The 24,079-nt window shown below is 36.8% G+C and overlaps 1 protein-coding gene and 1 long non-coding RNA gene across 5 annotated transcripts in view; one reads left to right on the forward strand and one right to left on the reverse strand.

Moving 5' to 3' along the window:
- LOC145720928 (uncharacterized) overlaps positions 1–24,079 on the reverse strand; it is a 288,979-nt gene that overhangs the window by 232,020 nt on the left and 32,880 nt on the right. Inside the window, exons 2-3 of the long non-coding RNA XR_014144271.1 lie at positions 23,928–23,962; positions 14,236–14,383 (exon numbers count right to left, since the gene is read on the reverse strand). This is a non-coding gene — a long non-coding RNA (uncharacterized LOC145720928). The remainder of the gene's footprint in view (positions 1–14,235; positions 14,384–23,927; positions 23,963–24,079) is intronic.
- Positions 19,364–24,079, forward strand: part of LRRCC1 (leucine rich repeat and coiled-coil centrosomal protein 1) — a 39,192-nt gene continuing 34,476 nt past the window's right edge. For 3 of the 4 annotated variants that reach the window (XM_031024935.2, XM_006727127.3, XM_031024939.2), the window contains exons 1-3: positions 19,364–19,594; positions 21,929–22,134; positions 22,419–22,484. In XM_031024935.2, the coding sequence (XP_030880795.1) occupies positions 19,506–19,594; positions 21,929–22,134; positions 22,419–22,484 (361 nt within the window). In that variant the 5' untranslated portion in view covers positions 19,364–19,505. The remainder of the gene's footprint in view (positions 19,595–21,928; positions 22,135–22,418; positions 22,485–24,079) is intronic. The other variant, XM_031024941.2, reaches the window with a different exon arrangement.

The following is a 24,079-nucleotide window of genomic DNA, read 5'->3' on the forward strand; positions in this document are numbered from 1 at the left end:
CTGGGGTCGAGCCCCGCATCGGGCTCTCTGCTTGGCAGGAGGCCTGCTTCTCCCTTTCCCACTCCCCCTGTTTGTGTTCCCTCTCTGTCAAATAAATAAATAAAATCTTAAAAAAAAAAAAAGAAGCATTATAAACAAATATTACAGTTATGCCATGCATGGCTAGTTTCCAAATTCCCAAAACTAAGCAAGCTTCAATGACTAATACTAGTATGACATACTTAATTTTTTATTTTTGACAAAGATTTCTTATAATGTATGTTTTTTCCTATGCCAGAAAATAAAGTACTGATTTTAGTAAATAATTGACAATACCTGATCGATAGAGTATATGGAATAAATATAAATAAATAAATACAGTTCCACCTTTTTACAATCATTTAGTCTGCCACTGATTTACTTTCCATAATATAATACTGAGACTGTCTCTTTAAATATACGTGAAAATATATTTGCAATTTTCTCCCTAGTGTTTGGAAATATTTGTTCCAAACAGAAAGGGAATGTTCTTATATTGTTTATAGAAACTTTTGAGGAAAAAGTCATCACTAATCTTAATCTTTCTTTTTTGTTTTAACTTTTAGGTGTGTTTGCCATTTGTATTGGGATCCACGGCTATATCTTTGTTTCTAATTTTGACACCAGTGATTCAGTCTCCTACAGTAGAGTGTATCTATGGGTTTATCTTTATTTTTAGTGGACTTCTGTGTTACTGGCTTCATGTTAACCTTAATCAACATTGTTTGTTTTGACAAAATCATCTGTTATTTACAATTACTATTTAATGTTTCACCACCTGAAGACCAGGATGATGGTATTTCAACAGGAGAAAAACATCTTGAAGAAATCTTTTTTAAATAAGAAACCCTAAATGGTTAATGAATGAGTACATTTTTAAAGATAATCTTTGCTTTAAAGTGTATACACTCATATACACAAACCCTCCCTCCGCCTGCCCAATCCCCAACTACATATATCGAATCCACGCCCCCCAGCTACGTATTCAAATTCTTTACAATTCAAATTCTTTTGCTTGTAATTGAAGCCCAAGTTCCTAGTACACAACATGTTTTTCACCACTTTCCTTCAGGTCAAAAATTTTAAATGAAAACATACACATACACACAATAGATTAAAGGGTATAATACACCTACTTCTGTGTGTAGAAAGAAATTAATATACACCTGAAATTAATATAATGTTATGTGTTACCTGAAACTAATATAATGTTATGTGTCAATTATATCTCAAATAAATAAATAAACAACCAAACAAACAAAATCAGAGTCACTGTCAGGAAGACAAGTTCGTGGGTAAACAGTGCCTAGCAGATATTAAGAAGCACCCACAAAAAAAAAAAGACAATAGTCTAAGTCTGAAATTTATATTAATAAAACTACATATTGCTTCCTACTCACTGGTCTAAACTCTTCACAGTGATATCAACTAAAAGAATATGTTTTACTTCCAAATCCTGGTGTTCACCTCTATAAAGTGTAATAGGCTAAATCATGACCTTCAAAAATTAAAAACAGAACTGCCATATGACCTAGCAATCCCACTTCTGAGCATTTATCAGAAAGAATCAAAATCAGGGTCAGGAAGAGATACTAGCATTCTTATGTTCATTGTAGAAAATGTGGAAACAACCTAAATGCCCATTGATATATGAATGGATAAAAAAAAGTGATATGTGCAGAGAATGAAATATTATTCGATCTTAAAAAAAGAAGGAAGTCCTGCATCATTTTATATTCCCACCAACAGGACATAATGGTTCCAATCTCTCCACATCTTCAACAACATTAGTTGTCTGTTCATTTTTTATAAAATAGCTATCATAATAGGTGTGATGTGATCTCTCATTGTGGTTTTGATATGCATCTCACTGACAATCAGTGACATTGAGCATCTTTTCATATACCTATTTGCCACTTGCATGTCTTCTTTGAAAAAATGTCCCTTTAGGTCCTTTGCCTATTTTTTATTGGGTTGTTATTTCACTAGTGAGTTATATGATTTCCTTAATATAGTTTAGATATTAATCTCTTATCAGATAGATGGTTTGCAAATATTTCCCCCTATACCATAGGTTGCCTTTTCACCATTTTTTTTTCACTTCCTTTGCTGTGCAGAAACTTTTAGTTTGATGTAGGCCCACCTATTTGTGCTTTTGGTTCACATTCATGAAATCGTTGCCAAAACCAATGTCATGAAGATTTTCCCCTATGTTTTTTTCTAGGAATTTTATACTTACAGGTCTTATGTATAAGTCTTTAATCTACTTTGAATTGATTTTTGTATATGATATGAGACAAGGGTCCAATTTCATTATTTTACATGTATATATCCATCATTCCTCACCACCTGACATATTATCCGTGTATTTATTTGTTTACTTATCTCTCCTCTAAGATACAAAATACTGTGTCCTGGCTAGAATACAAAAGGTCTTTGTCTGTTTGTTGATCCTTCATATAGTAGGTGTTAGATAAATATTTGTTGCATTTTAGGGGGTTCCAGAGATTTTGAGGTTGATCAAGGAAAAGATAAGATCAGGAGATGTGGTAGCAGACACAAGCTTCATTTGGGCACACTTTAGCTGGTTTGCATGTGGAGGAAATCACTCAGTATGAGACTTCCCAGAGGCCATGGCAAGCCACCATCCAAAAGAGGAGGGCAACAAGGGAATTCCTGGGGAAAAGGAGACTCCACATGGGGGGTTTGCATATCTAGGTGATATCACTCAGCAGCAAGTAGGCAGACTCTGGGTCAGAGAGCCCCCAAGGGCAGCAGTGCCTTGGGATCTTTATTGCCCTGGGCTTACCTTACCTGTTAAGCAAAGTTTACATGTTAAGTACAGTTTTGTGGGGTATGCAAAGCAAGCAAGCTCTAAATGGCTAAAAATATGTTTATTTGGACTATATTTAAAACAGTTGGATGTGTAAAAGTTGGAGCTAATGGGTCTCAGTCTGCTGTGAAGAAGTAAACAACCTAGGGTTCAACCTAGGGTCCAACATACATCTTTGGTTCATTACATTATGCACAAAATGAACAAAACATCAAAACAAATAAACAAAACACAAGTTAATTTCTCCATAGCTGATTCTGCTACAAAATTAGTGAATGAATAAATGTTTGAATTAATGAATACATATTCAGTGGACTAATACCTATAGATTAAGATAAATCAGGGGAAGAGTAGTAGCCTACATACATTTAATACTAGATGGGTTTTTATATACCCCCATGGCCAGTATAGATATATAAATTAATCCTAATATGTGAGGTAATCCAATAGATGTTTCACATACATGATCTCATTCAATATGTGTTGCTGATCCTACAATATCAAATTATTATCCTCATTTTATAAATGAAGAAATGTGGATTCCAAAAAAATAACACAACTTGCTAAAAACCATGCCACCAATAAGTGACAGAGTGGGATTCAAACCATTGCTCACTTGAACGCAAAGTTTACATTTTTTCTGTTAAACTACAATTTCTTCTCTTGGTACTCATCTGCAAAGTATTCTTTCAGAGTTAAATAATATCAGTGTTACACCCTCAGAGGAGACTTCTCTTCCCAGAACTTTTAAAATCTTCCTTTCTTAATTAGTTGTGACTAACTTGTTCACTGGCATATGTGATTTTTTAAAAAATAACATGAGAAACACTTTAACTCTGTCCTTAAAAGAAGTCACAAAATCATAGAACAATTCACAAGTTAATCATTTACAGAACCAAATTAGATTCAATAATAAAATGCTTGTGGAAGGATGAGATGGATAAATTAAGGAAACATCAATGTTTGAAGAGCTTCCAGAAAAATGGAAGGAAAATGTAAAAAAAAAAATGGCAATCCATGTTAAATTTCAAAATTACTTTTCATAATTTAGAAAATGGAAAAAGGCAAAAACATACAACTCCCAAGAGCAATAGAACTCCTCCATGGAAATATTTTAATATTTAGTGCCACATTAGGGACAGAAATCTTTGTGTCTCTTATCAGGGATGTTAAAATATACTGCACTGAACTTAGCTGTCTCCCTGAGTATTTGGACTGTTTGTGCCATACCGATGATCATTGTCATTCTTAGACGCAGGGCTGGGAACAACCTTCCCTAAAAGCAGAGCACCAAATTATGTTTTCAAAAGATCTCTTGGATACTCTGTTTCTTTCCTCAGTCTTTGGATCAAACTTTTTGTTTATCCATTAAGAATGGCGGCTCAAACTTTATTACTATCTGGCTGTATGTGTGTATCATAGCTTTTTCTATGCAAGGTTCTACATGTCCGTGGAGCACAGCTGGGACAAGTAGCAAGTAGAGAGGTTAGAATATTAGTTGGTAGAGGTACACAATGGAGGACTGTGAAAAAAAATAATTCTGTAAATTTATTGTTTACTTGCGTAGGTCAAGTTTCTCATTGACGGTAACCATCAAGAACTTGAAGACATCAGCATTAAAATCATTAAATTAAAATGCATTATTATTTCAAATATAAAATCTCTTTTCACCTTCAAAATTAATTTTTAAAATCATATACATTTTAGAATAATTTTTTTAAGTTCCATAAAAGATTAAGTTGGGATTCTTATTGTGATGGAATTTTATTTCAAAGTCTATTTGGGGAGAACTGACATCTTTAGAATAATGATTATAGCTTTCTCTAGATTAAACTTTTTTGGGGGAAAGGGATCCTTCTATAAACTTTAGTTTTCTTCATAAAATTCTGCACATTTCCTGTTACATTTACTCCATAATCATTTATAATTTTTGTTGCTATGTCAATTTAGAAAATCCAAGAGAATATAGGAAGAAAATCATATCATCTGCAAATAAAGGCAGTTTATTTCTTCTTTTTAAATTCTTAAAATTAAAGAAAAATTATTCTTCTTTCTTACAGCTTTGGTTCAAGTTCATTTTAAAAGAGCAGGAATCTGCATCTTGCTCATGACTCTAATGAGAATACTTTTGATGTTTTATACTAAGAATGATGTTTGTTGTAGGTGGTTGGAAAATGCCCTTTATTTAAAGCATCATCATTTATTCTCAACTTGCTAAGATTTTAATTATGACAGAATACTGAACCTACTTTTTGCTTCTTTTATGATAATTATAATTTCTTCTTTAATCAACGAATTTAGGGTATGTTTTGATCTTTTTCTAGCTTAACGAATTTTCTTTTTTTCTGTTAATCTATACAACAGTTAATTTTGTTTATCTTTTCAAAAAACCAACTCTTTGTTTTGTTGTTCATTTTTTTCTTTTTGTTTATTTCTTTTTTAAATTTTATTTTATTATGTTATGTTAGTCACTATACAATACATCATTAGTTTTTGATGTAGTGATCCATGAGTCATTGTTTCTTTCTTTTTTCTTTCTTTTTTTTTTTTTTTTTTTTTGTCCTATTGCTTTTCTAGCAATAGGTCTTTTTCTTCAGGAGCCCATACTCTCTTGCTCCCTCTGGTGTCTGGCTGCCTTACTAGGGGTCAGGCAGTGGAAGCATGCTCCATTGTTCTTCCTGTGGAGAAGCCTCAAGTTCTGCAACTTCTCCCTATTTAGCAGGGCTGTGCTGGGCATGCAGCTAGCCATTCTTCCCATTTCCTTTGTTCTTAGCTGCTCTCATGAACTATGGCAGTTCCATTGGTGCTCCATGTGAGGTGAGACAGGAACCAGCCCCTCCGACAGCTCCCAGATAAGCCAAGACCTTTGTGGCATGCTCTACTCTTTCCTCTCAAAGAGGCCAAGGTGATCTCTTTTGGTGTTGAGCTGCGTGGCTTCTAGGTAGTTATGGAAGGGGCAACAGTTTCTCTGGAGCCTGCAGGGTCTCTCCACTGCCTTCAGCTCAAAACACTACACATGCCAAAGTGGTGCATTTTGGGGAGACTTGTTCTAAATCCCTTCAGTCCCACCTTTGAAACTTTAAAGAAATTTCACAATACAGAAGTTAACTGATAGGTTAGTCCATATCTCAATGAACCAGCCTCAGTCTTGACAGTAGATCAGTTGAGTTAAACAGTTATATCTCATTTCAGGAGGCAGTCTTGCAAGTGGGCTCCCAAAGTTAGGCCTATATTGGGCAAGCAATTAGGTAATTAATAAGAGGCACTGCTACAGAAACAAAAGAAAAACAAAGGTTAACGGCTGGAGCAAATTATGAACCCAGTGTCTGAGTCCTGAGTGTTGCCAGTGAGATTTCTAGATGTCAGGCTTGAAGCATCTTCAGACAGAGTAATGGCAGACGGTGGCAATCTGAAAGATTCTCCTGGCTTGAAGTTTGAACGTCTCTGGTGATGTTTCTGAGTGGCCCATACAGCAACAGGCACAAAAATTGTCTACACCCGGGCTATTGGGATGATTTCTCTGACATTAATATCATGTCCTCTAGCTTCAGTTTGCAGGATTTCAGGAAAAAGGGCAGCTTTAGTTCTCAATGATTCCAAGTCAAAAGGAAGGGAGAAAATTGCAAATTTTAGTTTGGAGAGTCTTAGCCAGGTATTTGCAGAAACCAGAATTCAGGATCCAGTCCAGTTTACAGGCAAACACAAACCCTCAAAGACGATAGAACTTGACTCTAATATCCACAAAGGTGTGTTACTGAAACATAATTTTTCTCTCTAAAATCACCCTCCTTTCCACCAAAGATAGCCAAGTTAAGACTAATTTGTTTGCAAAATAAGTCTGGTTTCAAAAAAACTTGGCGTGATTATTTACGTAAGTGCAGCAATAAGAGTGAGACCATATAGGCTCTTTTTAAATATACTTTACTAGAACTTTTTATAAGGAATCATCAGATTGAACTTTTAACACCCTCTAAGGCTAAGAAGTCAAGCCAAATACTTGCCATCAGACTTGCCAACAATATCTATATATTTGGGTAAATTTCTTCATCTCCAGGTCCCCAAAATACCCTGAGGTTCCTGGGCCTGCCAGGAGGTGACCTTCTTTTCTCACCTGGTGAGGCTGCTGGGAACCCAAGAAGCAAGGTACCAGGCTGATTTTTCCAAGGGGCTTCATTGACTCTGTAAAGTCAACTTTAGTTCCTTAAAGCTGTCTGGTCATATTTGAGTCTATGTATCTCTGTCAAAAATGACAATGTAGGGGAACCTGGGTGGCTCAGTCAGTTAAGTGTCTGCTTTCAGCTCAGGTCATGATCCCAGGGTCCTGGGATCAAGCCCCACATAGGGCTTCCTGCTCAGTGGAGAGCCTACTTCTCCCTCTCCCTCTTTTGCTCCCCCTGCTTGTGTGCTCTTGCTCTCTCTCTCTATCAAATAAATAAATAAAATCTTAAAAAAAAATGACAATCTAGGCAAGTCTTGGCAATATAACCAACATTTCCAATTATATCCTATTATAAAAAGAACACATTCTTATTGAACTTATACAAATAAGTATATTGGCATGAAAATAAGAAAATTCACTGAGAGTGTCCAAATTCTGGAGGGATTAAGTAGGGAGAAAAAGATAAATGTTTCTTATTTGTTTACAAAGGTATATTTTACCAAATTGCTCTAAGTCATTGATAGGTTAAGAGAAAAAGTTTCCTTAAATCTGAAAAAGCAAACATTAAAGAATCAGCAATGTTTCAAATAAGAAGTCATAAAAATTATAATCCTCTTCTTCAGTTCATTTGGTCCCGTTTATTTAATTCTTGTTCTGTTTGAATCAAGTTTTCCCACAAGTTCTGGAAATTCTTACCCAGTTCAGTTATATGACCTTAGGGTTAACAGAAACCTGTATTTGTCAAAAGTCCTTTCCATGAATCTCCTTGAGGATGAAGCACTTTTGCAAGGAATCTTTTGTAAAAGTATTAGAATAGGGCGCCTGGGTGGCTCAGTTGGTTAAGCGACTGCCTTCGGCTCAGGTCATGATCCTGGAGTCCCGGGATCGAGTGCCGCATCGGGCTCCCTGCTCGGCAGGGAGTCTGCTTCTCCCTCTGACCCTCCTCCCTCTCATGCTCTCTGTCTCTCATTCTCTCTGTCTCAAATAAATAAATAAAATCTTTAAAAAAAAAAGTATTAGAATAAAACAATAACTGTCTGTAAATGATTAAGGACTTTTTAAAAAATGTTCATCATTAGAGAACTGATGAGTTCATTATAATGGACATGACAAGGAAATGTGGTTATTTCTGTGACACACAACACTTCAATAATTAGAAGTACAAGTGATAACATTCATTATACCAGGACATATCAAAATTTTAAGAATTTCATATATATTCTAGAATGGTTATAGCAGTAGTATTCACCCACATAATATAACCTATGAGCGTTTATCATAATTTATTTGACAATGCTTCCCATGTAATTTAACATACCAAGTAAGTTTAGCTAGTTTAAAACCTCTGTATATAAGGCGAGAGAACAAATCTTTTGAGATGTTTCAGGGACCCTCTTGAATATCTCATATCTCAGTAGTTAGTTCCAGGGGTGCCTGGGTGGCTCAGTCGTTAAGCATCTGCCTTCGGCTCAGGTCATGATCCCAGGCTCCTGGGATCGAGCCCCACATCAGGCTCCCCACTCCGTGGGAAGCCTGCTTCTCCCTCTCCTACTCCCCCTGCTTGTGTTCCCTCTCTCACTGTGTCTCTGTCAAATAAATAAATAAAATTTTTTTTAAAAATAAAAAGCTGAAATAACATTAAAAAAAACAGTTCTAAATGAAAAAGACTTTAGTTAGAACTTGATTTTTGGAAGTTTGTCAAAAATATTTTTTTAAAAAAAGGTTTTAAAGTTCTTGCCTAAATAAGATCAGAGATCATTACAAAACTTAATACTTAATTATCTATTTAACCAAAGTGGCAATAAAAGATTTTAAAGGCAAATACAGAAGGTTACATTGTTAGCAAAACTTAGTTCTTTTAATATGAGAAGATTCGGCTTTCCTAGGTAACCAAAGACTTGATAAAGACAAAACATAGACTCTTTGTTTTTTTTGAGGCAGATTACAATAAAGAAAAACCTTTGTTTACAATTTCTTATTAGGAGTAGACCAATAATCTGAGAAAACTTTGTCATTTTAACAGAGAGAAAAACCAAATCCTAAACTTGCAGCAGTGTACTTTTGATATTAAAGCTCATTTACTTAATTAAATTCTTTTGTATCTTAGCCAGTCCTGACTGATGTAGTTTTGAATGTAGGCAAGGTCCAGAGCCGACGGCAAGAAAGAATCCTTGAGACGTCTTTGGTACAAAAAGGTGGTTTTATTAAATCACGGTGACAGGACCCATGGGCAGAAAGAGCTGCACCAGGGTCATGAGAAATGGCCCATTATATACTTCCAAGTTGGGAGGGGGTTAGGGATAGCGTAAATCTCTAAGGAATTTTGGAAGCAAGGTTTCCAGGACCTTGAGGGGGCTAGCTATTGTAGGGAAAAGATCATTTATTACTGTCTAAAAAAACCTGAGTTATGAGACCCTTCAGATGTATACTGGTGGGTCATATGCTTGGAGGATGATTGTCAACATGTATCTTAGGGGGTAGAGATAAAGGAAGTTTCCAAAGGAATTTTTATATGTTAAAGTAGACTTACAGGATCCTGGGGGTCAGGCTAAGATTGTCTTTTGCCTTAGCAAAGTATTAACATCCAGGCAGCTGAGTTCCAAGAGAAAGGTCACTCTGCCTGTTTCAAGGACTTGTCAATAGACTGTAGATAGTAAGGGAATTTAATAATTATTCTTCTGCCATTGTTTCCCACATCACTGACCATGCATAAAATTCCTTTCCAAAATCCCTTTTCCAGAAACCTTCTACAACTTTCTTTTTTACATTCAGATTTTGTCCTATACTTTCCCTTTTTAAATAGTCAACCTCACTTTAGGACACTTTAGGATTATTTTTTCTTTACCCCCCCAAAAAAAAAAGCATTTCTACTCTTTATGCCCCTTCTTACCAAAAACACACATCTTATTCTCTTCGCATACAGAGATGCTTCCCTTATTATTTCTAGTAGTCTTAATTACATTTATTAAAATCCTTAATTCTTAGACTTCTTAATTTCTAATGAAAACTAAGAAGTAAGCTGTGAACTGTTATACCAGCTTTCTTTAAATTGGCAAATTTTTGAATACTTTTTATAATTTCTAGAACCATGTGCTTCTCCATAGTACAATCTTTCAATAAAGCACAAAACATGTTTACCAACAGACCCAAATTTATCCTTAGTTTCTCTGTAATAAGGAATTCAAAAGCAAATAAACCTATATTCAGGATTTAAGGTTTCACTATTTCATCTTATTTGGAAATGATCCAGATATTCAATGAATTCAACTTAACTCATCACTTAACTTAGCAATTTTAAAGTTTTAAGTTACCAAAAAGGTTTGGTAAAACTATTTTAAAAGTTGACTTAAAAACTTTTATCTTATTTGCATCTATTCAATTTAGTTGCTCTTAACAATTAGGTTCAGATTACTCACATGAGACATCAGACAAAGCCAGCCATTCTCCCAAACTGGTTTTGTTGTTGTTGTTGTTGCTGTTTAAAATTTTTTAACAGTTGTAATATAACCTTATTTGGTTAGAATACCCAGGTACAATAAAAGTATTATATTTAATATTGATAACTCTAAAGGCATGTCTATTTTAATTAAACCAACACACTTCATTTAGCTTTTATTCATTAAAGATTGATCCTAGAGGGCGCCTGGGTGGCTCAGTTGGTTAAGCGACTGCCTTCGGCTCAGGTCATAATCCTGGAGTCCCTGAATCGAGTCCCGCATCGGGCTCCCTGCTCGGCAGGGAGTCTGCTTCTCCCTCTCCCACTCCCCGTTTGTGTTCCCTCTCTCGCTGTGTCTTTCTCTGTCAAATAAATAAATAAAATCTTTAAAAAAAAAAAAAAAAAAGATTGATCCTAGAGAATGTGAACTAAAAAGCATTTGGGTTAGTTTTTATATTTCTGAGGGCTTTAGAGTAGCCAATCCTTACAAGTGCTTGCCTTCAAACCAACTATATAGAGCTCTTCTACAAATTCTGGCAACATACCGTCTGTAGAAAAATACCACACATCTACAACATACAACATATATATACAAATATATATATAAATATATATACATATATAAGTATATATATATGTATATAAGAACTTTCTTATATATAGTTCTATAGGAACTTTTATATATATATAACAACATTTATATATATATGAACTTTCCCTTATGTTTATCACTTTTGTTTCTTAAATTCCACATGAGTGAAATCATATGGTATTTGTCTTTCTTTAACTGACTTATTTATATATGAGCTTTAACTGACATATATATATATATGTAACTTTCTCTGAGTTATACATATATGAACAGATGCAGAGACCTGTAATATTTATAGAGACCTAATATTTATAGAGAAGATTTTTCATTTGTCCAATTTCCAAATACTTCCTCTTTCCTCCAAAACTTCTCTTTTTCTTTTCCTTCAGTTAAGAAACCTCTCCCTAAAGTTTGCATTTCAAAGAATTGCTCTTAGGTTGAGATATGAAAAGAAAATCTACATCACAAAGGCACAGAGAAAGTACCCAAGTTTCTTTGGTTACCTTGGAAGAACTTTGGCTTCCTTTTTCTTTTTTTTTTTTTCAGATTTTATTTATTTATTTGACAGACAGCGAGAGAGCACAAGCAGGGGGAGCGGCAGACAGAGAGAGAGGGAGAAGCAGGCTTCCCGCCAAGCAGGAAGCCTGATGCTGGCTCAATCCCAGGACCCCGGGATCAATACCTGAGCCGAAGGCAGATGCTTAACCGACTGAGCCGCCCAGGCACCCCTCTTTTTTTTTTTAATTTAAATTCAAGTTAGTTAACATATGGTGTATTATTAATTTCGGGGTAAAAAACACCCAGTGCTCGTTACATCAAGTGCCCTCCTTCATGCCCATCACCCAGTTATCCTATCCCCCTACCCAACTCTCCTCCAGCAACCTTCAGTTTGTTCTCTATAGTAAAGAATCTCTTAGGGTTTGTCTCCTCTGTTTTTATCCTATTTTATTTTTCCTTCCCCTCCCCTACGTTCGTCAGTTTTGTTTCTTAAATTCCACATGAGTGAAATCATATGGTATGTCTTTCTCTGACTTATTTCTATTAGCATTATATACCCTAGTTCCATCCATGTCGGTGCAAATGGCAAGATTTCATTCTTTCTGATGGCTGAGTAATATTCCTGTGTGTGTGTGTGTGTGTGTGTGTATGTGTGTCTACACCACACCTTTATCCATTCATCCATCTTGGGATTGGTTAAAAAAAGAAAGAAAGAAAGAAATATTGACCTTGAGCTCTTTCTGGGTCCTTATTTCTAGTTTTGCAAAGATTTGTAAGATAAGGACAGTTGCTCTCAATTCCTCAAAATATTGGGTTGTACCTGAAATCATAAATTGATATATCTATCCAACTTTATTATCCTCAATTGCTTCTTTCCTTCTGGGTACATAGTTTTCTTTTAGCTTAGGGAAAAGAGCCTAAAAACATTCCTATCAGCTCTGAATATCAGCTTCTAATCTGGCCAACTTTTGACTACAGAGCTATTTTTAAAAATTCTTTTAAATATCTTGTCAGTTTTCAGCCAGGACAAATAGCAAATTTTTCTGGCAGCATTGAATAATCCCTCCTTGGGTTTAAGAGGAGTCCCTAAAGAGGATGCAAAGGATACTACCTTCCCAAGATCCAGTCACTCCCAAAAATAACCAAAAGAATCAACAACCTGCATGCCCCAGGTGGGTAGACAAAATGAGACAAGCAGAAAAGTAATAGTTATCCCTGGGAGAGAAAGGATCAATAGCCAATGGGTTTGGATTTGGAAAGGAAGGGGCACTGTCAAATTTTATTTTCCTCTTCTATCAGCCCCTGAAAATCAGTCTACAGCTGATAATTTGTAGGAGAGCCTATGAGAAATTCTGGTCATCTCTTTCCTCTATGAGAAAGAATGACCAATGATCTTTCTAATTCTCCTCTAAATTTAGTAGAATCTTCTGAAAAGATCTGCTGCTGTCCAGGGGACATGAATTCTTTTGGTGGGGGTCTAGGATTTATTCACAAAGGACATTACATAGGAAGGCCAGAAGCTGGCAAAGCCTGATTACAGAGTACAGCACAGTGAGTCCTACTGTCTGTCCCAGGTGCTTCTGCTAAATTCACTTCCCGACTTTCAGCATTTGCATGAGTAATTCATATACTCTAAGCCAAGAGATTGGGCTAGAGTGCTCTCTGTAAATCTTGTAGCAAAAAAAGAAAGCTAAAACAGGAAGATGGGGCCAGGTTTTGAGAAGGAGAATTTACATTTGATTTAATTTTTATTCTGAGTCTAATTTCTGTCCTTACCTCTTACGGGGAGTCCCTAAGGGTAGTCATTGCATTTCTTTGTGTCCCGCTTTTAATTTGCCCACATGCCAATGAATCAATTGTTTAGGATGACAGCTCCCTAAAAATCTTTTTCTTTCAAATACAGCCAAATCAAAGGATCTATCATCTGGCTGTTGAAGAGGAGGAATTCTCAATAGTGACTTAAACCAATAAGCCTTTTCATGAAAAGACCTGGAGGTAGCTTTCCAGGCTTAGAATAAATTTTTACCACAGACTCAAGAGACATTCCTGGAGTAGGTGTAGATGATGTAGCCCCTATGATTCAAAAAGTTCATTCTCAAAATTAGTCTAAGACAGCAAAGGCCTTCACTGCAGGTGGTAAGGTGTCTTTAGTCTCCCGAGGAAGCATGAGATACCTCCAGTCACAGACTCGCTAATCTGTGACACTGGGCAGGCACTACTGGAATGGGATTTTTCCAGCACTAATACAGTAACAAAGGTTGAGATGACAAAAGCCCCTGTGAACTAGGGTCTCTTATGACAGATTCCCCTGAGAGCTGACATAGTTGGACGAAGACAACTGGATCCATTGCCTATAGGGCTGGCCACCAGATGCACAGCAATACATGCATCCTTTTGGTCTAGAATTTGCCATTCTTACATTGCCAGAGACCAAAGAGAGTATTCTCACTGGTCAAAAAGCCAAGCTCTCAGGATATAGAATGACACAGCAGACAGACCATCTCTGGGAGGAAAAGGATTAATAAATACCAAAAGTATTCATATCAAATAAGCAATCATTGAAATCAAAGGGCTAGTTCCACATATATTTTCTCCTGCTAATGTACATTTAGAAAAGGAAAAAAAGGACTCTCACCACTCTGCTTCCATTGGACTCTGCAGGTAGAGATCCAGGAGTCTGATGTGGTAAGAATTCTTACCTTTTGCAATTCTATCAGAAGTCCCAGGATCTTTCTACTGCAACAGCTTCAGAATGAGCAGTGCCCAGCCAGTGAGGTCTCGCTAGCTCACCAAAAGTGCTGGTGAAGAAAAATTTTCCTCTATCCTTCAAAGGTTTTTCCAGCCGGTCTAAGAATTAAATTGACATGAGACAGATTAACAGAAGAAAATCAAATTTAATTTTGTACATATGGGAATCACACAAACATGACAGGTTGAAAGACAGAAAGGTAAAATGAAGCATATATGGGTGTCTGGGTGGCTCAGATGGTTAAGCATCTGCCTTCGGCTCAGATCATGGTCTCCAGGTCCTGGGATGGAGCCCCATGTCAGGCTTCCAGCTCAGCGGGGAGTCTGCTTCTCCCTCTCTCTCCACCTCTACCCCTGCTTGTGCTCTCTCTGTCTCTCTTTCAGATGAATAATAAAAAAAAAAAAAAGAGGCATATATGCCATCCTGAACAAGGAATGGAAGAGGGGTGGAGGTGGTTAATGCACAGGGCAATAAGAAAAGCAGTTGACAGGAATTAGATGTTTGCCCTGCCATACAGGTGGGTCATTCAGATAAAATTTCTCTGTTCAACTCTTATTCAGGGAAAGACTCCTCCAATTTAGATTCTTCTAGGTAGTTAAGGGAGGGGCAAAATGTTATCTTGAGCCCATAGGGTATTGAATGCCTTCAGCTCAAAATAGTCTGCATGCCAAAGTGGCACATTTTGGAGAGACTTCCTCTGAACCCCTTTGGTCCCATACATTTTAGAAATTTGTTGCAATTTCTTTGTAATCCAGTGAATGTTTAACTTTACTACAATGAATTTTATTACTACTCATGTTCACATATATGTACATGCATAGACACGACTAAATAGAGATACAACAAAAGATTAATAGTGGTGTCTTTCTCTAAGATAACAAGTGATTTTTATTTATTTTTTATACTTTTCAACATTTTCTATAGTTAGCAAATATTATTTTCATAAGAAAAATATTTTTCTAATACCAAAAATTATGTTTTTATATAATACAGTAAATTTTTATGACAATAAGATTTTAAGAATATTTTAAATTATACTTGATATAATTTAAGAATGCAGGATAGCATAAGGAATATATTAGAAAATATTCCACCAAATTTAAAATTTTAAGGACTAGTTCCATCTGAAAGAAGTCCAGATATCCAAAAAGTTCAATTTTTTGAGAAAAACTAACTCTCTAAATATTTTGAATAAAGTAATATACCAACAAAACACAAATTACAAAAATATTGTCTATAATGGTTGGCATAGAGAGATGTACAAGGACAGCATGTGTTTGGAGGGGGTGGTATATACAACTAAGTGACTGGAATTCATGAGTAATGCAATTTTTTCAAGGCCAGAGGTCACTAATGGTATTGATTTTATGGGCCCACACTACTGATCTGACGTTCTGCACTGAGATCTGTATGTATAAAGTCACTGTAAAATTTTAAAAGCTTTGGGTTTTATTTTTTTTAAAGCTTATATATATTTTAGATGATTCAAAAGCCAAATGATAGCCTTGTGTATCTTGTCTGAGAAATTAGCATAAAAGTGCTAAAAAAAAAAGTGCTATGTAGATTCTAATAGAAAAAAACAGATACAAATTACAGAATGTAGGGGCGCCTGGATGGTGCAGTCAGTTACGCGTCCAACTCTCGGTTTCCACTCAGGTTGTGATCTTGGGGTCATGAGACAGAGCCCCACATGGGGCTGAGTGCAGAGTCACTTAGGATTCTCTCTCCCTCTTCCTCTGCCCCTCCCACCTGCTCTCTTGCTCTGTCTCTCTCTAAAATAAGTAAATAAAATAAGTCCTTAAAAAAAGAATTACAGCATGTAATACCACCATTACATTTTGATCCTACAGGAATGCAGTAAAACACTAAAGGATATTCAAAAACTATCAAGATGAAGAAAAGGAAGGAGAAACAACTGTGGTTACCTTATACCCTACGTACATCCAAATCAGTAAACAAAGCTCATAAAATCTAACTTATTAACTTCTCCTCAGGTATTCTCCTCTCATCATTCAGACCCCTAGGGACTTTGTCCGGTCCTCCATTTTCCTCATGTGGTTTAATGCAACAACCTCCTTAATTTATACAGTCACCTCTAATCTCCCTCCAATCCAGCCTCCACTCAGTCTCTAGAGATAATGTCACAAAACACAAATCTAATCCTGTCACTTCCCTGCTTAACTACTCTGTCTTGTGTTCTTGCATCCCCTCCCAACCTTACTCACAACTGTTTGTAACCACCACACTGTCACCCCATCACAACCCTCCTTCAACAAATACTCCTATTTTTTTAAATTTTATTTATTATTTGACAGAGAGAGAGAGAGAGAATAAGCAGGGGGAGTGGCAGGCAGAGGGAGAGGGAGAAGCAGGTTCCCCACCCAGCAGGGAGCCCGATGCGGGGCTCGACCCCAGGGTCCCAGGATCATGACCTGAGCTCAAGGCAGACACTTAACTGACTGAGCCACCCAGGCACCCCAACAAATACCAACTTCTAAACTGGCCATTGCAGGTTCTCCAAGATCTGAATCTAGCCTTACCTCTTGCTTTCTCATGTGCACACACACCCTCACCACACATCAGTCTATCTAAGCAACTTATCATTTCCAGAATAGATATTATTCTCTCTGCCTCCCCCACAATGCTACCTTGCTGCCCCTTCTGACTGCCTATCTCATCCCTGACCTCACACTAGTAAGGCTGATTTCAAATATATTACCCATTTGGCACCCCACAAATACTTTATAGATACATGAAAAGCAAGTCCAAGACAAATTGAAGTCCCGTTTAAAAATATAAAACTATAGAGTATAGTAATTGAAAAGTGTTGTTTACATATTATTTAGAATACTAATGATAGGCTCTTTGAATTTGAGAACTAAAGTCTCCTATAGAAACTTATTTAACGGGGCGCCTGGGTGGCTCAGTCGTTAAGCGTCTGCCTTCGGCTCAGGTCATGGTCCCGGGGTCATGGGATCGAGCCCCGCATCGGGCTCCCTGCTCGGCGGGGGGCCTGCTTCTCCCTCTCCCGCTCCTCCTGCTTGTGTTTCCTCTCTCGCTGTCTCTCTATCTGTCAGATAAATAAATAAAATCTTTAAAAAAAAAAAAAAAAAAAGAAACTTATTTAACAAATTTTGTTTTGCAAATAAAGAATTTTGAAGCAAAACAGCAGTTTCTAAGCATTTGTGTTAAAAAAAAAAACAGGCAAACAATAGTAATATTAGTTTATCCAACTATCATTTTAAAAGTCAATTCTTGGGGTGCCTGGGTGGCTCAGTAGGTTAAACATCTGCCTTCAGCTCAGGTCATGATCCCAGGGTCCTGGGATCAAGCCCCACATTGGGCTCCCTGCTCAGCGGGGAGTCTGCTTCTCCCTCTCCCACTCCCCCTGCTTATGCTCACTCTCTCTCTCTCAAACAAATAAAATCTTTAAAAATAAACAAAAAGTCAATTCTTAAGTGCTAAGGCAGTTCAGATACAATCTACAATTTTTGAATTCCACTAACAATAATCAGTATTTTAATTAATTAATTAATTAATTATAACGCCCACGACTTTGGAGGAAAGATCCAATGCATTTAATAACATTACAACATAATTTGTTTCTTAGATCAGTTATTTGTTTTGTAAGACTATAATACCTTATCCCCATTGAAAATCTCTATTTTAATGGATATTCGGTCACAGATCAGTGACTATTATCAATCATCTCATCCTATATAACACATTTTCTCCAGAATTTACTGGCTTAAAACAAAACACTTTATTTAGCTCACATTTCTGTTATTTTTGCAATTTGGGGTGGGTTCAGCTAAGCACTTCTGGGCTCATGTATGTATCTGTGCTTCCTTTGCTAGAGTGATTTGTTTTTGCTCCATGTATCTCCTCCTCCAGTTGGCTAGCCTGGCCTTGTTCAAATGGCAGGTCAGCCAGTTTTCCAAGAGAGGGAGCAGAAGCATGCAAGGTGTCTTGAGGCCCAGCACTAGGATTAAATGAATTCTATTGGCCAAAAAAAAAAAAAAAAAAAAGTCGCAAGCAAGCCCAGAATCAAGAAGCCACTGAGGAGATTCTACCTCCACTTCTTATTGGAAGGAGCTGCAGACATATGGCAAAGCACATGGTTACAGAAAACAGTGAATTGTGGCTACAAATTTTAGAATGTGAAAGGTATAGCTAAACAATAGGAGACTAGTGACATTTAAAGTCTGGAAATATCTTCAATATTAGAGCAAAAAGTTAGGCCTTTATTTGAATGCTAACAGGGACCACCAAAGATTTTAGCTCAAGATAGTGACAGGTTCAAAGCTGACATACCTTTTTTTCCATTTTTAATTTTTTTTAAAGTAGGCTCCATGCCCAAGGTGGGGCTTGAACTCACAACCCTAAGATCAAGGGTCAGATGCTCTACCCATTGAGCCAGTCAGGTGCCCCTAAATATTCCCATGAGTTAGAGAGCAATCTAACCAGGTTTCTTCCACCTTCTGCCGGTATTGTTTTCCTACCTGGAATGCCATTCACTTCCAGAATTCCCCTTGACCTAGCAAGGCTCTGCTCAGTCACCAATAACCTTTTAGAAAACTTTCCCACTACCCACATCACTATACAGTTGGCTTAAATGCTCCTGTGCTATTTCTAGCACTCACCCTGTTGCACGTCAATTCTTTGTTTCCTCCACTGAACTGTGAATGCTTCCAGAGAACGAGAATTGGCTTCAATTTATTCCTCATGTCACAGGGAAGTGCTTGACATATGTAAAGCATCCCATAAATGTTTACTAAATCAACAGTAGGTGCAATGGCCGGTGGGGGAATAACTTATAGGTATGTATGACTATAGTTTTGTAAAGACAAACTGCTGTTAAATCGCCTTCAGAAGTCAGTGGCCTACAACACAAAAATCATACAGGAGAGCGTCACAGGAAAGACCCATTCTTTACCCACCAACCACATACACGGGATGATGTTTCTCTTTACGGCAAGACTCAAGAATTGCGCCGTGGATACCGTAAAAGGGAGGGAAGCCCTTGGGGAAGAAAATCAGGCTTCCCGCTTTACGGCACTTGTCAAGGCGCGAAAGTGCCCGGCTGTCGGTTGGAGCGGGGCGGGGGGCCTTCGCCCCCGCCCCCTCGGACTGGACTTCCGCTCACCCAGAAGGCGTGTTCCGGGCTCTCCCACCCCGCTCTGGGCGCCGGTTAAGACCACGGTCCCCGTTGCCGGTACTATGGAGGCGCCGGTGGAGGCGGAAGTCGAAAATGAAGACGGCGACAGCATCTGCGGGGATTTGTGCTTCATGGACAAAGGCCTGCGGAGGTAAAGGGTGCTCCGCAGCCAGGAGCGGCCCGCGCATCCCCCTGGCGGGAGCCGTAAACAACAAACTGCCTCGGAGCGGAGGCGGCACAGCCTTACCCAGACCGCACACAAACGCTGTCTGGCTTCCCCCAGCCTTACTGCGCCAGAATTGCTCTGCTGAAGTGCCAGGTCCAGCGAGTCCTCATTCCTTTCCTCCTTGGCCTTTTGAGTAGCCTGGAAACTACCCTACGATCTCATTCTCTACCAGTCTTTTGCCATCCTCCGTCTCTACTGGTTCTCCTTTCTTTACTGATTATTCTTCCTCTGCTTGCTCTGTAATTGTTGGTGTTCTCGGGTTCTATCTTGTCTCTTCTGCTCTTTCTCTTACCTTGACAAAAAGTGGCGCTGTGGTATGTCCGGCAACCGTGGAGCGAAGGTTTACTGCTCTTCATTAGGTTTTCCTCAATTCTCTTTGCCTCCCTTCTAATTTCTCCTTTGCAGAGCACAATGATACATATATCCATAAACTTCTTGAGACTACTAAGCATCATATTTAGCTAACCATTTCCCTCTTTCATGCAGCCCAAATTTATGCATGACGTACTAGGTTCTTCATTCCGCCTTACCGGCTGGTCCCTACCTACCTTTTCGGAATTAACCTCTTAACATTTCTCCATTTACCCTCTGTGATTAGTCATACTGACCTACATACAGGCAATTCCATAGTGGACTTATCTATGTTCCTTTGTGGCATGCCCTGCTCTATGCGGAACCTTGCTGCTGATAATTAAACTATTTTGTTCTGGATCATGATCTCATGATCTTTGCCCAAAGACCCCAGGGAGATGGATTTTAAAGGAATATTTACATTTATATTTAATAATAGATGCCATTTACTGAATACCATCTATGTGTAAATATATATGTTATCACTACCCCTCACAATAATTCTGCAAGGTAGTAATTTTACAAGTGACGGATCTGAGACTCAGAGGATCTAAATAGTGTTCCCAAATTCTTCCAGCTGGTGAGCAGTTAAGTTCAAATTCAAACCTATTTCTGTCTAATTTCACTTTCTGCTTTTTCTGCTGTACCACATTATCTGCACAGTACTAATTTCCAGAAACTGAAATGTGTCAGAAAATAAATGACTGTCATTAAGAGCATGTGTTAATAGCACAAGGATAGCTCAGTAAATGACAGTAGCAAGGTAACTGGAAAACATTTCAAGAGTCACATTTACAGATTGGTAGTTTCAAATTTACAAATGCTTTATCTTTTTCTTCCACATGTCATTATGTGCCTCATTCTGAAATCTAAGGGAGGAGCTGAATGACTTTATGGCATATTTAAAGTGTTTTTGATTTTTAATTTTGAATTTGAGATTCTTGATGCTAATTTGAAAGCACACCAGAATTCCTTATTTTCTTTTTACTCCCTGACTACTAAACTTCTCACTTCTCTACTGCCAGAGTTAAGTTTCCTCTGCGGTAGCTGCTACAGAACATTGAACAGATGCCCATGACATTGTGTGTCCCTATTCCCGACTGTCCCTCCTTCCAGCACCTCTGAACTTTGTGCACTGTAGTTTTTATTCCTGGAACTACCATCTTTAGGAGAGGTCCTGGTTATAAATGGCAGTACTTGAGAGAATGAGGAGATGAGTTCTATTTAGGGGAGGTGCATTCCAAATGTATAGAAGGGAGGATGGATTTTTTCACTAGAAATAGTAATAACTGGTTGTTTCTTTTGAAATCAACTACATTCTGGGTTAAATAGCTGTTGCAGACAGTAAAGAAAGATTACAAGCTACAGTGCCAGATCTGGATTTATACTGCCTCAGGTAATAACTACAAGAACTTGGACAAGTTATTTAATTTCTGCAAACTTCAGTATCCTTATACCTATTGCTTAGAATTGTTGTGAGATAAATGAAATGAGAAATAGAGGCTTAGAGAGGTTAACTCATTTATTCAAATAATTTAGCAAAAAAAAAAAAATACTAGAATGCAGATTTGAACTGGGGTATTATGATTCCAGGGCCTTTACAATTACACTTTTCATTATATGCTGATGACTTGGTTGCTTATAGAAGGTAGAAATGCCCAGGGTCACTTCCCTTTCTTGAGTGGGTTTCTTGTTTATCTGTATGGTCCAGAATACCAAAGAGTGGTAAGAAGCACGGTCCCTTATGAGATGTTAAAAGACTACCACAAGTAGGAAGGATTTCGTCATAGAATGAGTAGAGCACATGCTTATCATCTACATGCTGTTTGGTTGATTTTAATTATATTTGGTCATAATTTTTAAATCCATTTCTTACTTGCTTTTGATAATCTATATTTTCTCTTGTAGCATATCAGAGTTATCTTTAGATTCATCCCTTCATGCCATCAATCTTCATTGCAATAACATCTCAAAAATCGAAGCCATTGATCATGTTTGGAATTTACAACACTTAGATCTGTCATCTAATCAAATAAATCGAATTGAAGGGCTAAACACACTGACAAAACTATGTACTTTAAATTTGTCCTGCAATTTGATCACAAGAATAGAAGGTTTGTAAGTGATTTTCATGTGATACTTTGCATAAGGAAGATTATTTAAGTCCACTTTTCTTCTTCCCAAAAGAATGGAATAAATATTACCATAAACTTTTGAAAACTGACCTTAAAATTTACTACATAAAAGTTTTCTTCTAGAAAAGTTAACAATTTTTTAAGTATTTTGCAAAATACCAATAAAATTGATTTCACTGTTATTGGACTATAGATTTGCTTCAAAACTGTCTGAAATAGTATTGTAATACTATATAGCTTTATTTTATCTTATTTTATTTTAGGACTTGAAGCACTAACTAATCTGACTAGACTGAATTTATCTTATAACCACATAAATGATCTTAGTGGTAAGTAGATAATCTTATGTTTTCTATAATGCTGAATGTTTGCCACATGTGATGAGTTAGGCTAAGCTCAGCATGCTGAAAACTGAATAATCCTGTTTTTGACCAAAAATACCATCTAGAGAGTCTGCTTCAGACATAATTCTTTTTTTGTTGGTGCCAAAGCTATGGCTGAATAAAAAATAGGAATACAAACTAGGTGATCAGTAACCGAAAAAACTTGGATAGAAGGGACTTCAGGAAAATAGTGTTTTAATCTTAAATAATTGATCGATATGCTATTATATAAAGAATAGTTCCAATAGAACTTTTTACAGTGATGAAAATATTAAATATCTATGCTGTCTGACACGGCAGCAAATAGCCAGATGTGTCTTTTGAGCACTTGAAATGTGGCTTGTGCAGTGAGGAACTGAATTTGTAATTTAATTTTAGTTTAAATTTACAAAGCCACAGGTGACTAGTGCTACCATATTGGATCATATAGCATATTGGACCATACTGCATTCCAAAGGCTATATTGTAAATTGACGATCAAATAATTTTCTTTTCTTTTTGACTTTTAGCAGGTCTAAGAAGGTTAAACATTTTTACCTATTTTTTAATTGATTAAAGTGATACACTGATAAACTGAACAAAGTTTCATGATAATTCTTAGAATTATCTGTTAGAACTGGCAGAATTCTTCTAATTATCATCATAATCCTGTCAATTTTTGAAAATTTTATTCATGTGTTTATTTTTCTCCCATACTAGAAAAATACTAGCCTATACCAGGTATTTAATATACAAAAAATTAAAGCAATCTACTCCCTACTGTTAAGCTGGAATAGCAAGAATATTTTAATTTTTTAAAACTTTCTCCCCCAAAGTTGTGAAAGTATTGGAATTGAGTATTAACCCTAGCTCTGTCACTGCTATGTGATGTTGAGCAAAGAATATTACTGTTTAGATGCAGTTGCCTTATCTGAAAAATGTGAATCTTGGATAAGATTGCTCATTCGTTTACTCAACAAATATTTATTGAAGATCACTGTATCAAATACTGTTCTGTAGTAATTAAAAAAACAACAAATAGATAAAGTTCTTGTCATAGGGTTTACATTGTAGTGGGGAAGAAAAGCAAAAAATAAGATCATGTCAACCCCTCAAAAATAAGCAAAAGATTTGAGCAGAGCCTTTCCCAGGAGGAAATCTAAATGGCAGATTAGTACATGAAAAAAAAAAATGTTTAGCATCTTTAGTGGTTAAGGAAATACAAACTAAAACTGTAATGAGATCTACTTCATACCTACTAGAGTAGATAGTTTTAAAACTTATAATACAAAATACTGGTGAGATTATAGAGCAGCTAGAAGTTGTACACATTGTGAGGAGAATTGAAAATGGAACAACTACTTTGGAAAACAGTTTGAAGGTTTCTTATAATGTTAAACATACACTTACCATATAATCATGCAGGCCCTCTCCTAGGTATTTACCTAAGAGAAATGAAAATATGTCTGTTCAAAAACCTGTACATGAAAGTTTATATGATTATATAGCTTTTTATATAATCATGTTTATATGATTCTTTATAATCTTCCAAAACTGGAAGC

This window comes from Leptonychotes weddellii, chromosome 4, assembly GCF_054177405.1.
Source record: "Leptonychotes weddellii isolate Sample4059 chromosome 4, ASM5417740v2, whole genome shotgun sequence".
NCBI classification, from domain to species: domain Eukaryota; kingdom Metazoa; phylum Chordata; class Mammalia; order Carnivora; family Phocidae; genus Leptonychotes; species Leptonychotes weddellii.